Source organism: Neltuma alba, unplaced genomic scaffold, assembly GCF_004799145.2.
Source record: "Neltuma alba isolate B1F8T4 unplaced genomic scaffold, ASM479914v2 tig00011033_pilon, whole genome shotgun sequence".
Taxonomy (NCBI): domain Eukaryota; kingdom Viridiplantae; phylum Streptophyta; class Magnoliopsida; order Fabales; family Fabaceae; genus Neltuma; species Neltuma alba.
Genome location: NW_021635784.1, coordinates 229,439 through 244,988, shown reverse-complemented (window position 1 = coordinate 244,988; position 15,550 = coordinate 229,439). Strand labels below are relative to the sequence as shown.

Sequence of the window (15,550 nt, the reverse complement as noted above, 5' to 3'; positions counted from 1 at the left end):
CATAACTAATTTAAAAAAATCAAAATAAGGTGGTTCCGAGTTCTATTTAAAGCTTTTAATATGATCTTTAGAGAAAAAATACTCATTGGTATTTAGACTTTACCAATTAGTCCCAAAATTCACGCAAGTGGTACTATTCATATGGTTATTTTTTAACTAGAAAACTCTCCCGTGCGTTGCACGGGTTGTGAATTATGAATAATTTTGTCATAACAATGCACACAAAATTTGAGCATAGATGTTTTGACATAAAATTAATGAAAATAATTTTTTAAAACATAAAAAAGGATATATAAGAGTAATATGAAAGTACCAACAAAATTAACAAAAAAGAACAACAAAAATCTTTTTTTACCTTATAAAGAAACATTTAATCACCAATAAGCTTCACATGATGTTTTGAAATATTTCTCTGTAGACCACATTAGTCGTCTTGTTTGTTGGGTTTTTATCTGAATCAAGAATTAAAATCTTGATGCCATCCATAGACTTAACCGTTGACAGTGCAACATATAATTGACCATGTGTGAAGACAGGTCTGCGTAGGTATAAGCCAACATTAGTCATTGATTGTCCCTAACTTTTGTTGATTGTCATGGCAAATGATAATATGATAGGAAACTGCCTTCTTGTCATCGTGAACGGTAGTCTAGATTCTGAAGGGTTCATATCCATTCGATGGATCAAAACTTCTTGACCTGTGCTTGTACCATTAAGAGCTATTACTTTAATAAAGTGTTTACCAAGAAATGTGATCTTTAGTCTTGTGCCATTACAGAGTCCTGTAGCTTGATCTATGTTTCTCACCAGCATTATGGGAACTCCAACTTTCACTGCAAGTCTATGTGGAGGCAAGCCAGAGCATTTTATTGTGTTCAAGAATTCGGTAGTATACAATTCTTGAAATGATGCACAACCTTGATCAGCTATACTCACAGAATCAGAGCTAAAATATTCAATAGGCTCGCCAGGCAGTAAGGAGCACATATAGTCATTAATGTGGTCAACCACTTCAACTGTCAGTGTCAAAATGGCCCTATTAGTGAGATATTCGGAATCAGCTAAATGATGTAAAAGATCAGGATATGTGGCTTCGACAATCGACTGCAGAGGATCATGATAGTCCATAATTAAAAAATCATCAGGGACTTCTATCTCTGCCATTCCATCATCAGGTAAACCAATGCGACCATCACCAATATCCAAAAGCCAGTCAGAAAGAGATGCATTTACCCGGGTTTCACTGCAAATAAACGATAATAAGATAAGAATATGTCAAATTGATGTGCAATCATCTATTTTTATCCTCACTTGTTGGAGGTCCTAGATAAGAAAAAGAAGTGTGTTGCTTTTGATCAGCAATAGTGAGAGCCAATTTCTTCGTTGTTCCAGAATCATTTTTATGATCAACCAAGTTTCCAAATGCTTGTAGAAATCCAATAATATCTGCGTGAAATAGATATAATGTCACTCAAAACACAAACATGCATTAGATACAATCAACGAAAACAATATAGGAAAGGAGTGCTAACCAACTAATTCATTGTTTTTGGCATTGTTTTTGGCATTGTTGTTGGCAATGTCCTTGATTGGAACAAAGTTAAATGCATACAGGGGGATTGGCAAATCATGCTCTTGAAAAAATGTCATTGCATGGAACATAATTTTGCAAGGATGGTCACAAGTTTTGTAATTGTCGTCATCATTGTCCACGACTTCAAAGTTCTCAAATTGATAAACCCCACCCTCTACTAAATCTCTGACATATCTTTGTATGTGTCCTTTATGAGCAATGGAAGCTTCAATCCTATCACCCTGGTTACATAGAATACAATGAAATGAGTTCACTGCAGATATTTTTTTCAATGAACAAAACAATACTATTACTTACTAACCTTTTCATCGGACAAAATCATACTAACTTTCCAAACATCAAAGGGTGGGGACTTCTTAGCTACTGTCCACTTCCTTAGCACTCTAACAATGATGCACCACGTTTCTTTGCTACAATCTACATCCTTGATCAAATCGTGAGGGAAGTTCACTATTTGCTTTGACATTGAAATATGAAGCTGTGTGAGAACAGGTTAATTGAGAGAAATGCTGGCAAATAACGTGAAAAGATTGGGTTAATTATGGGGAGCTAGCGTTGTAAATAACGTGAAAGAAATGCTGGGGAGCATTACCCTTTTTTCCAAGGTGCACCATTTAAATAACGTGAAAATCATAAGACAATTTGCAAAGGTTTCCTTTATTTTTTGCGTCATTTAATTAACCTATACCATTTGAAATGGAGATGCGAATTTTAATTAAAAAATTCTTCTGTTTGAACCTCCAATTAAATTCTCGTTTAATTATATCCAAATCAACATAAATCCATATATCCAAATAGAAAGTAAATAATATCACAAGATTCTTTTGTTGAGTATAAAAAAATAATTGAATTTAACTCTAATTGATTTTATGGAAAGGATATTAAAATAAAAAATGTAAAATAAGAAGCTATCAGCGTGCACCATATCATCAATATCAATATAAAACAAAAGAAATTGTGATTCTACATATTTATTGGGTTTTCAATTTTAAAAATGTTTTTTAAAGCATTTAAATGTAATTTAAAATTTAAATTTTTAAAAGAACGTGTTATTTTTCAATTGTTATTTTGAATTTGAATGTTATTATTACAACTAATATAATTTTCAAAATCCATTTTCAATCTAATTAATTAATATATGCCATAAAAGATATTATTGTATTAATATCCCAATCAATAAATTTGGAAATCCATTTAAAACATAATCATTTCATTGTTTTGAATTTGATTGGTTGATTCTCTAATTAATAATTTCTCATTAATGCATTTAAATAACACGTTTTTTCAGAATAATAAATTTTGAATTGTAATATGATTTTATTAATAATATACCAAGCAAAATATATTGATTGCAAGATCCAACCCGACCCGATCCAATTGAATATCTGGGTATTACAAGATTTCTAGTATATAGTTGATAGTTGATTTTTTAGCATTTATACCTAACTTCGCATAGGCATAACTTTTCATACTAGACTCTAAATTTAATAAAATACCATTGAAAGCTAAAAATATTATCTATAAACCTGCCAACTTTTAGCTCAAAACTTAACCAATTGTACAGAATTTCGTTGGTGCCAAATTGAGGTATTTTTAGGGTTATTTCATTCCTTTTTCATGCAATTTCTTGGTTTTTCTCCTCTTTTAACCTCATTGGACCATTCCATGCACATATAACATATTTAAACATGATTCCTTGGCCAAATATTTACATGCATATTACTTTGATCATTGATACAATATTCTAACATAATTCACAATAATTCATAACAATTCATAATAATTACAAAACATAACTCCAAAAGGCATTAAACTTAATTATCTCCCAAGACGATCTCCTTTCCTTTGTCCTTGCTTGATCCAACCCCTAATTGGTGAATATTTGAACATAAAGGAATGAGATTTCATAGAAATCTCAATAGTAATTAATCATAATTGTCATGCTAATCATGCTATGTGAAAATGTGACACGTTATCATGAAACTAGCATAAACATACACAAGCTTTTACAAGCTTTCATTGCCATGGAAAGATAGCCACATCTCATGCCATTAATCATTCCACATAACATGATGCCAACGCATATTTAACATAGAATTCCCACACATAATTACATGCTTTGCTCAATCACATCATGGCAACATGAATCAAATAACACATACACATTTAAATAAGCAAGAAAGCATTCAAATTATGAGTTCAATGCTACCTCTTGATTAGTTATACAATTCAGCCTCCTTAGGAAATTTGTGCTCTTCTTTGATTTCTTACACAATGCCTATCAATCCAAGTATAAACACATTCCAAATCACCAATAATCCAAGCATAAACACTAATACTCAATATTAAGTTCCATTAAACCCCTTTTTTCTTATTTTTGACATAATTATTTTCTCTTTATTTCAATCAATCTCTTAGGCTATTCCTACACAATTTTTCATGTAGAATCCAAATATCAAATCAGATTTAAAAAATCACACTCCTTCCCCTTCAAACTGATTTGGCCAAATAGGGTAGGTTTAGATTTTAAAATTTTTATTTTTGATTCCAATGATTTTAAACACTTTTTCTTGGTGTTTCCCTAACAAAAACACATTTTAAACTCATTGGAATCATGAAATCATATTGAAACAATCTCTAACATCAAGATTCCATAGTGACTAAATAGTGTGTTTAAAACCCTAACTTTGGTTTTCTTCCAAAATTCAATCTAAACATCAATTAAACATGCTATTTTAAGCTCATATTTATAGTTTCTATCCTTCCCTAATCCATTCTCAACTTGACTGAAAATTAGCAGCATGTAGACTTAGGATTTGCCATGAAATTTCAACTAAAACAACCCTTAAATCTAACCAAAATCAAGCTTAGATATAGCTTAATGAATCCTTGCTTGAACCTTGATGATTTTCCTTTGATTTAGAAGGTTTTGGGTGTTGTTTAAGGGTGATATTTTAATTGGACAGAATTTACCCTCTTTTGGCAATTTTTGGCCGAATTTCATATATTAGGGGGTATTTATAGAGCTCAAAATCTGACTTTAAACCCCTCCAAATGGCCTCATTTTCTACCACCTAAGGGGCCATGTGTCCCTCTTCTTAACCCCCAAATTTCAGATCATGCCAAGTGTTCTTTCTTCTAGATTTTTCTTTTAGATTTTGAGCTTAAATTGAGTTTAAACTCTCTTTACGTAACGGACCATGGCTACATGAAATTTCTGGGCTCTCTTAGTCTAAAATAAAGCCCAAAAATGATTAGAAAAAAAGAGAAAGTATGCCCTAATCACAATTATCAATTTCTAACCAAAACTAACTATTTTGGTTATTATTTGTAAAAATAGTTTTGGGCCTCCAAAAATTCATTTCTCTCCAGGAAAAATCCGCTTGTAATATGGGAAAGCCTGCTGAAAATTTTTAAAATTTATCTTAGCTTCTAACTATTTATTTTAAATTTTCTCTAAAATCAGGCTTTACTTGTAATATCCTAAATTAATTTTTAGGATTTATGTAAAAAATAATAATAATAATTTATTATAATACAATAATAATAAAATCAGTGGAAAGTTGGGGGGGCGGAGGGGGTTGGGGGTTGAGTTTGAAAATCCCCCCCCCCCAAATAAATGTGCCGGGGGTGTTAAATACGCCCCCAACAATTCATTTTGCCTCCTCAGCACAAGAAAGACAGAGAGAAAGAGAGATAGAGTGCGTGAAAGAGTGCAGAGAGCTATCGTCGGTCACTGTGAGGAAGAAGGCAAGCTTTGAAGATATTTTAGGTACATAAATTACTTCTTTTTATCAAACTTTCTTTATGAATATTTCCTTTATATTTTGAGCTTCCTATTTACATTATTACTATAGTGATTGGAGAAAATTTCGAGACTTATATATGATCTAAGTATTGAGTTTTGACAAAATATGACTATAGAAATTTAAATTAAATGAGTTGTTAATTTTAATCGGTTTAGATTTCTCTATTTATTAGTTTTAGTATTTAAATTAATTTATTTAGTTGAAAATCTGTTATTTATGGGATAGATCATATTTTTACTGATTAAATTCAAGTTAAATAATTTATTTGGATTGTTTGATATATTATTGAGATTTTAATCGGTTTAGTTTTATTTATTGGGTAACTGGAGGTTTTAAAATAATTATTGTAGCTAAAAATTTTATTATTTACGGAAATATATATATGGTAGTTATACCATTAAAGTTTTGATTAGATTATTTATTTATAAATATTTGAAGTATTATTGAATTTTTGATAGTTTGATTTTGAGGTTTAAACTTAAAATGGGATTTTTAGAATTTAGAACATAATAATTTTATATTTGGAAATTGTGAAAAATCCTTTTTATTAAGGTAAATAATTTGGAGGTGGTAAATAAATAATTTGGGTTGTTAGAAATTTTAAGTTGTTTCTAAAATACTTAATAATTTTTGGGTTATGAGAGTTGCGGGAATTTAGAATAAAAATTTAATTAAATTATAAATTTAACTAAGATAGAGAAGTTTAATTAATTAATTAGTTTATATTAATATGTAGTTATATTAATTGTGTAGATTAATTATTGGTTGAGCAAAGGATTGACCCTGTGGTAATCCTTAGTATTGCTTTGACGAGAAGTAACCACTTTCCACTTGTTATATGTGCTAATATGTTGTTTGTGAGTATTTTCCTATTTTTGAGTAATATTTGTTATTTGGAATTCGAGTAAATATATTATATCTTCTGAGCTATGAAAATTGTCTTGTGGGATTTTTGGAATTGTGATTGAGAAGTTTGGAAAAGATATATGATTTATATCTTATGGATTATACTGAGAAAAGATTGAGATATTTTTCGTTATATTGTGAATGATTGGTTGTTATTTGGATTTTGGATTGAACACTATCCTACCATGTGGTAAGGCCGCCATTGGTGCACATTGGTTGGCTTCTTCCTTCGTCCCCCATAGTGAGGGATAGGCTTTTGTGGCTTCTTATTCGTCCCCCACAGTGAGGGATAGGCTTATATGTCTGATTAATCCCCCATAGTGATGGATAGGCCTATATGTCTGATTAATCCCCCATAGTGAGGAATAGACTTATGTGGCTTGTGTGTTAGCCCTCATAGTGAGGGTTTGAATTATTGAAATTATATATCTATGTTTTTTAGAATAATAACTGTCTCACTTGACACTTCACGAGCACGTGTTAATATGTATGGTGAGTTGGAAAGTTGGTTACTGAGGCGTTTGTCTCACCCCGTGGTTTTTACTATCTTCAGATGATAGTTCAGGTGGTGACCAATCAGGGAAGGCTGCGGAAGCATAGTGTGCTGTTACAGCTTGTATAGCCTTCTTGCTTTTGTTTTATATGTTGAATTGTTATATATTGCCACATAGGGCCCATATACTCTAATACTATAAACTAATACTTTTAATTACTACTATCTAATATGGGAGGTCATTGGAAGGCTAGAGATATTTAAGACTTTGCATATTATGCCCATTTGATAGTGTTGACTTTTGACTAATGGGCTCCATGACTTATATTAAAATATTTTATCAGTTCGTGTGGTTGAAAGTATAAGTTTGGTTTGGGCTAAGGGTGGAATGATATTTTTGGACTTTGAAAGTTCAAGGCCCAAGTTAACAATTGATGTGGCTCGTAATATAAGTTTATTTCTTTTAACCATGATAGCAATTTTAAAATTTTAAGGTTTCTTCTCTTCTATCATGGTTAATCATTCAAATAAATTGTTGGATTTAATCTAAAATGGTTTTGAAAGAACAGTTGTCACAATTTGGTATCAGAGCTAAAGATTCTGTGAACTGAGTTACATTACATTGCATTTAGTGGCAATATATAATAATCTCACATAACCTTCCCTATTACTTTGTATCTGTGCTTGACTTTACTTTGTGTTTCTTTTGGTGGGTTCCATCCTTAGGTGGGGAGGATGGTATGGACGCGATCCCGACAAATCGATCAAGGTGGGGATGAATCTACAAACCCGCCTAATCAACCACTGAATCCTCTGCAGTTTAACCAAGAGACCTTATTGCAACAGCTAAGGGAAGTGGTAGTTACGGTGGTAGATGAGAGAGTAAGGAAGATGGAGGAAGATTTGAGAATCAAGAAAGCTGTGGAAGAGTTTGAAGGGAGTGGACTTCCTAGGCCATCTGTGGGAAATTCTGTCACCCACAGGGATTCCATTGAAGGAACCAGAGAAGAGAGTAGTTCACAAAGGCGACAAGGAAAAGAAGAGGTGGTAAACCTTAAAAGTGTATGGAAGGACATAGGGCGGCATCACCCGAAGACTTTTGATGGAGGTATGGATCCTGACAAAGCTGAGGCTTGGATCGATGATATGGAGACAATATTTAAAGCTTGTGGCTGTAATACCTACCAAAAGGTATAAGCAGCGGTAGTCTTATTGAGGGACCAAGCTAAGAGGTGGTGGAGGATCGTAAGCGGCATAGATGACTCGGGGATTACTTAGAATGAATTCAAGCAGATGTTCTTTGATTACTACTTTCCCCCAGCCATGAGACAAGAAAAAGAAACCGCTTTTTATTCTCTTTGACAGAAGAACATGCATAAGGATGAGTTTATTGCCAAATATATTGACCTCTCCAAGCATGTTACTTACCTACAGCAGAATGATAACCCAGAGTGGATGGCTCGACAATTAATAGAATGGGCGAGGCCAGAGTTGAAATAGCAAATGGCTTTATATGAGTTTAAGAGTTTCAAGGATGCCTGCACGAAACTCAGGATGACAGCTAGCAGAACCCGAGAGGTAGAGGAGAGCCGACGTTGAGATAATTAGGGCAGATTCTCTGGTTTTATGAGGCCAATGGGAGGAGTCAATAAGAAGGGTAGCTATAGTTATGGGAGCTCGGGTAACTCAAGTAGAGGCAACAACCAGAATCAAAAGAATTTAGCCCGTGGAGGCTTTATGCAGAGGAGACAGGCTCAGGGGAACCGTATAGGAGGAGATCGGAGTGTCCACTATGAACCGGCTAGATCCACACCAAGTATTAGTGGTCATTGCATGAGATGTGGGAGAAATCACCCAGGACAGTGTTGGGAATGCTACAGATGCCATAAATTTGGACATATAGCTCGCAATTGTCCAGAAACGCAACAGCAAACTCCTAGCTTCAGATCCACGATGCCTGGGAGAGTTTTTGCTCTGACTAGAGAGGAAGCTGGTACATCTCCTAATCTAATTAGAGGTACTATCTCTCTTCAAGGACATGATATACCTGCGTTGTTTCATTATGGTGCCACTCATTCTTTTATTGCTGCGGAATGTGCTCGAAAGTTTAAATTTCCAATGCATGATTTGTCTTACATGTTGAAAGTGTCAACTCCAGCAGGAGCCACTGTGCTAACCACACAGGCGTGTTTAAGTCTTGTGCTTAAACTTGAGAATCGTGAGTCTGTGATTGATTTGATTTGTCTACCCCTCAAGAGTATTGACGTGATTATTAGCATGGATTGGCTATCAGCAAATAATACTATTCTAGATTGCAAAAGAAAGATAGTAACTCTTCCTTTGTGCACTACGATAGTTGAGGCTATTAATGGTCATTTGTGGTTGTCTGCTACTCAAGCAACTAAGTGTATTCAGAAGGGTTGTCAGGCGTATGCTGTTTTCTTTTTCGTTAGTACGGATAAAGAAGTTGGTATAGACCAAATTGAGGTAGTAAAGGAGTTTCCTGAGGAAGTGTTTGGTTTACCTCCTGAAAGGGAAGTTGAATTCTCCATTAAGCTAGTACCAAGGACAACTCCAATTTCTAAAGCACCGTACAGAATGTCACCTTCTGAATTGGCAGAGCTGAAAACGCAAATCAAAGAGTTACTTGAAAAAGGATTTATTAGACCAAGTGTCTCCCCGTGGGGATCACCAATACTGTTTGTGAGAAAGAAAGATGGGAGCTTAAGATTGTGTATAGATTACAGGAAGTTGAACAAAGTGACTATCAAGAACAAATATCCTTTGCCTAGGATTGATAACTTGCCAGATCAATTAATGGGGTCAGCGGTGTTTTCCAAGATTAACTTAATGTTGGGATATCATCAATTAAGAGTTAGAGTAGAGGACATCCCGAAGACGGACTTTCACACTAGATACAAACATTATCAGTTTCTAGTAATGCCTTTTGGTTTGACGAATGCTCCAGCGGTGTTTATGGACTAAATGAACCGGATCTTTAGGCCATATTTGGACAAGTTTATTGTGGTGTTTATAGATGATATTCTGATATACTCTAAGAATGAGGAAGAACACCAAGAGCACCTTTACATTGCATTGCGAATATTAAGGGATCATCAATTGTATGCTAAGTTAAGTAAGTACGAGTTTTGGCTTAGAGAAGTGAAGTGCTTAGGCCATGTAGTATCTGCCGAGGGAGTAGCTGTTGATCCTAGCAAGGTCGATGCCGTGTTAAAATGGGAAACACCAAAATCTGTGACAGAGGTAAGAAGTTTCGTGGGCTTAGTTGGGTATTACCGAAGATTCATCAAGAGATTTTCTCAGATCATCATGCCTCTAACTAAGTTGACCAAGAAAGACCAACCATTTATCTGGAACGAAAAGTGTGAGGCAGCTTTTCAAGAACTGAAGGCTAAGTTGACCACGGCACCATTATTGACTATTCTAGATCCTAGTAAACCATATACCCTTTATACTGATGCTTCCCTTAAGGGTTTAGGGTGTGTCCTGATGCAGGAAAGTAAAGTGGTTACCTATGCATCTCGATAATTAAGGCCGCATGAGGATAATTATCCTACACATGACCTGGAATTAGCGGCGGTGGTTTTTGCATTGAAGATATGGAGGCACTACTTATGTGGATCACAGTTGGAAGTCTTCAGCGATCACAAGAGCCTGAAGTATTTAATAGATCAGAAGGAATTGAATAATAGACAACGTCGGTGGATGGAATTCATCAAGGACTATGACTTTTAGCTTAAGTATCATCTGAGTAAAGTCAATGTGGTTGCAGACGCTTTGAGTAGGAAAAAGGTGCATGTGTTTCACATGAGTTTGGAGGAACACTACTGCTTAGAGAGATTGAGAGATCTCCAAGTGGTGCATAAGGCTCCAGCCACTCTACAATCAATTTTGGGTGATTATGAGTTCTTTTGAGACTTGAAGGTTGCACAGATAGAGGATAACCGGTTACTAAGCATCCGAGAGGAAGTGGAGACCCATCGTATGCCTGATTATGAAATTAGTGAAGAAGGAATCCTGAGGTACAAGAAGAGGATTTGTGTCCTTAATAATGAGGAAATCAAAAGGACTATTCTAGAAGAGGCGCATCAAAGTAATTACACGATACACCCAGGGATAACCAAGATGTACCAAGACCTAAAAAAGAACTACTGGTGGCCAAAAATGAAGAGAGATGTCATGGATTTTGTAATGAAGTGTCTGACATGTCAAAGGGCCAAGATAGAACATCAGAGACCTCTAGGACTATTAAAGAATCTCGATATTCCCCAATGGAAATGGGACAGCATTTCTATGGATTTCATTACTGGTATGCCAAGAACCCCGGCTGGCTATGATGCGATATGGGTAATTGTAGATAAATTGACTAAGTCAGCGTACTTCCTACCTATCAAGAGTACTTGCTCTTTAGAAAGATTAACAAAGATGTATATAGATGAGATTGTTCAACTTCACGGAGTGCCAAATTCTATCATTTCAGATAGGGACCCGAGGTTTACATTGAACTTCTAGCAATTATTACATGAAGCTATGGGTACTTAGCTCAAGTTTAGTACTACTTATCATCCTCAGACTGATGGACAGACTGAGAGGACGATTTAGACTCTCGAGGACATGGTGAGGGCTTACGCTATAGAGCTAAAGGGTAGTTGGGACACTCACTTGTCATTAGCAGAGTTTGCCTATAACAACAACCATCACGCTAGTATTCAAATGGCACCATATGAAGCTTTGTACGGGAGGAAGTGTAGATCTCCACTTTGTTGGACTGAATTAAGTGAAAGAATAATTATTGGCCCAGATTTAGTGGATATCACAACCAAAAAGATTGAACTAATCAAGCAGAAGTTGTTGATGGCCCAAAGTCACAGAAGAGTTATACGGATCGTCGGAGGAGACCTTTAGAATTTGAAGTGGGTGATCATGTATTTTTGAAGGTTTCACCTGTCACCGGTGTTGGTAGATCCATTAAAGCCAAGAAGCTTACACCCTGATTTATAGGTCCTTATGAGATTTTAGAGCGAATTGGACCTGTTGCATATCGGATTGTGTTGCCTCCACATCTTTCTAGTTTACATGATGTGTTCCACGTGTCGCAGTTAAAGAAGTATTATCCCAATCTGTCTCATGTTATTGAACCCGAAGAAGTCGAGTTGCGAGATAATTTGACCTATCCAACAGAACCAAAGCGGATTTTGGACGCTAAGGACAAACAATTAAGGAACAAAACTATCCGTCTTGTTAAGTCTTTTGGAAGGGTATGAGTCCCGGTGATGCTACTTGGGAGATAGAGGAACGAATGCGTTACGAGTACCCTTACCTGTTTTCTTAGTAAGCACTTTGAATTACTTTTGTTTTTATTTCTTGTGTGTGGTTGTTTGAATTTTGAGGAAAAAATTCTAATTAGGTGGGGAGAATTGTAATATCCTAGATTAATTTTTAGGATTTATGTAAAAATAATAATAATAATATTTTATTATAATGAAATAATAATAAAATTTAAAAAAAAGTCCAACTTTCCACCTAATCGGTGGAAAGTTAGGGGGCGGTGGGGTTGGGGGTTGAGTTTGAAAATCCCCCCCCCCAAATAAATGTGCCGGGGGTGTTAAATACACCCCCAACAATTCATTTTGCCTCCTCAACACAAGAAAGATAGAGAGAAAGAGAGATAGAGTGCGTGAAAGAGTGCAGAGAGCTATCGTCGGTCACTGTGAGGAAGAAGGCAAGCTTTGAAGATATTTTAGGTACATAAATTACTTCTTTTTATCAAACTTTCTTTATGAATATTTCCTGTATATTTTGAGCTTCCTGTTTACATTATTACTATAGTGATTGGAGAAAATTTCGAGACTTATATATGATCTAAGTATTGAGTTTTGACAAAAGATGACTATAGAAATTTAAAATTAAATGAGTTGTTAATTTTAATCGGTTTAGATTTCTCTATTTGTTAGTTTTAGTATTTAAATTAATTTATTTAGTTGAAAATCTGTTATTTATGGGATATATCATATTTTTACCGATTAAATTCAAGTTAAATAATTTATTTGGATTGTTTGATAATCAGTTTAGTTTTATTTATTGAGTGACTGGAGGTTTTAAAATAATTATTGTAGCTAAAAATTTTATTATTTATGGAAATATATATATGTGGTAGTTATACCATTAAAGTTTTGATTAGATTATTTATTTATAAATATTTGAAATATTATTGAATTTTTAATAGTTTGATTTTGAGGTTTAAACTTAAAATGAGATTTTTAGAATTTAGAACATAATAATTTTATATTTGGAAATTGTGGAAAATCCTTTTTATTAAGGTAAATAATTTGGAGGTGGTAAATAAATAATTTGGGTTGTTAGAAATTTTAAGTTGTTTCTAAAATACTTAATAATTTTAGGGTTATCCTACCACGTGGTAAGGCCATCATTGGTGCACATTGGTTGGCTTCTTCTTCGTCCCCCATAGTGAGGGATATGCTTTTGTGGCTTCTTATTCATCCCCCAGAGTAAGGGATAGCCTATATGTCTGATTAATCCCCTATAGTGAGAGATAGACTTATGTGGCTTGTGTATTAGCCCCCATAGTGAGGGTTTGGATGATTGAAATTATATATCTATGTTTTTGAGAATTAATAATTGTCCCACTTAACACCTCACGAGTACGTGTTAATATGTATGGTGAGTTGGAAAGTTGGTTACTGAGGCATTTGTTTCACCCGTGGTTTTTACTATTTTCAGGTGATAGTTCAGGTGGTGACCCATCAGGGAAGGCTCCAGAGGCATAGTGTGCTGTTGCAGCTTGTATAGCCTCCCTGCTTTTGTTTTATGTGTTGACTTGTTATATATTGCCACATAGGGCCCATATACTCTAATACTATAAACTAATACTTTTAATTACTACTATCTGATATGGGAGGTTATTGGAAGGCCAAAGATATTTAAGACTTTGCGTATTATGCTCATTTGATAGTGTTGACTTTTGACTAATGGGCTCCATGACTTATATTAAAATGTTTTATCAGTTCGTGTGGTTGAAAGTATAAGTTTGGTTTGGGCTAACGGTTGAATGATATTTCTGGACTTTGAAAGTTCAAGGCCCAAGTTAACGATTGATGTGGCTCGTATTATTTCTTTTAACCATGATAGTGATTTTAAAATTCTAAGGTTTCTTCTTTTCTATCATGTTTAATCATTCAAATAAATTGTTGGATTTAATCTAAAATGGTTTTGAAAGAACAGTTGTCACATTACTAATAAGATTTCGGTAATAAATATTCTAAAATTAATTCCTGCACTTCTAAGGCCTGTATATAATTTTATAAAATCAAATAAATCTTAAATAATTTTCCCATCTTTTTCTTGGAATTATTGAGGCATTTACATATTTAAAATAATTATTTCTACTCAATTTCTACAATTTTTCTTAAAAAACCTCTGTTTTCAGGAAATTCTATAATAAGTTATTTTCATATTATTTCCATCTCTAGGGCCTCAAAAACCCCTAATTTACCTTTTTACTATTTTTAAGAAATTTTTTTGAAATTTTTCTGAAAATTTTCCATTTTACCCTTCATGGATCGATAATTTCAAAAATATCAATCTAGACCCTGTCTGGGTTTTATGTCATGTCTGGCTTTGTCAACTAATCTACTTTTCATATTGGCCCTTGACTTAATTTCATGCTCATTATCAAGGTTAAATTTTGGTGGATGTGACAAAGAGAAAGGTAAGTTGGAAGAAGGGACTCCAGGTAGTAACTCTTTCCCTCTCATATATTTATGCAATTATTCTAGATGTCTGTTTGTGCCATAGTGCCTACGTTCTGGTATAAATATATGGTCGTATGTTTTGTTGTGAACATGTGAGCTCGTAGAGCTGTACTTAGGTAAGAGTACGTAACATTTGCTTTATATTGAGCTCGTAAAGCTTTACTCATGTAAGAGTACGTGCAAAATTGATTGAATAGACTCTATCTGCCATGGCCATTTGCATGGCAAAGCAGATGATGTTTGTGCCTCACTATTCATGCTTGATTTATCAAGTGGTATTGTTATGGCTTATTTTGCATGTGTTTATGAACTTGTATAACTATATGATGGATTGATGTTACTACCTAGATTCCTAGAATCTCACCCGTTCTTCTATGACATACAGCTAAGCCAATAATTGATAAAGTCAGAGGGGTGGAAGGAGAAGGAAGTTAAAAGGTTGGAAGCTGATAAGGAATGTTGTTGGTCATCAGGAAACATTTTGGTTGTATATATAGTATATTTTTGTTAGCCTAGTCAGCTGAGATTGTACATATTAATAACGTAATAGTTTTTGTATGTATTTAACTACGAAGATCAGATGCATGATCCATGCCCTGAATAATAACTTCATAATAAAGCATATACGTATATCATTAGGAAATTATTATTAATGATAACTAAAAGTGTACTAGGATCAAAGAAGAGGGACATCCATTGAAGTTAGAACTACTAAGCAAGTTTCTTTCCAAATAGATGTAAAAGTTTCAAATTTTTTTGAAAATCCCATTCCTGTTATGACTATGGGAATAGGACCAAACCTAGCTTAGTTGTTAGAACTTTAAGCTTTGAGCCCTGCAATGTTATAAAAGTAGGGTGTTACAGATTACATAGTTCCACTTTGCTCTGTCTTGACTATTGTGTCTTATTGTCGTCTTCTTCAGTTCTATGCGTTGTTGCTGTCATGCTCTGTCAG

The 15,550-nt window shown here is 34.3% G+C and overlaps 2 protein-coding genes across 2 annotated transcripts; both read left to right on the top strand.

Moving 5' to 3' along the window:
- The first annotated feature begins 8,437 nt into the window (after positions 1 to 8,437).
- LOC114760871 (uncharacterized) lies at positions 8,438 to 9,787 on the top strand. The gene has a single exon (XM_028950171.1). It carries the CDS (start codon positions 8,438 to 8,440, stop codon positions 9,785 to 9,787), a length of 1,350 nt encoding a protein of 449 aa, XP_028806004.1.
- On the top strand, positions 9,788 to 10,351 carry LOC114760870 (uncharacterized mitochondrial protein AtMg00860-like). The gene has a single exon (XM_028950170.1). It carries the CDS (start codon positions 9,788 to 9,790, stop codon positions 10,349 to 10,351), a length of 564 nt encoding a protein of 187 aa, XP_028806003.1.
- The last annotated feature ends 5,199 nt before the right edge of the window (positions 10,352 to 15,550 follow it).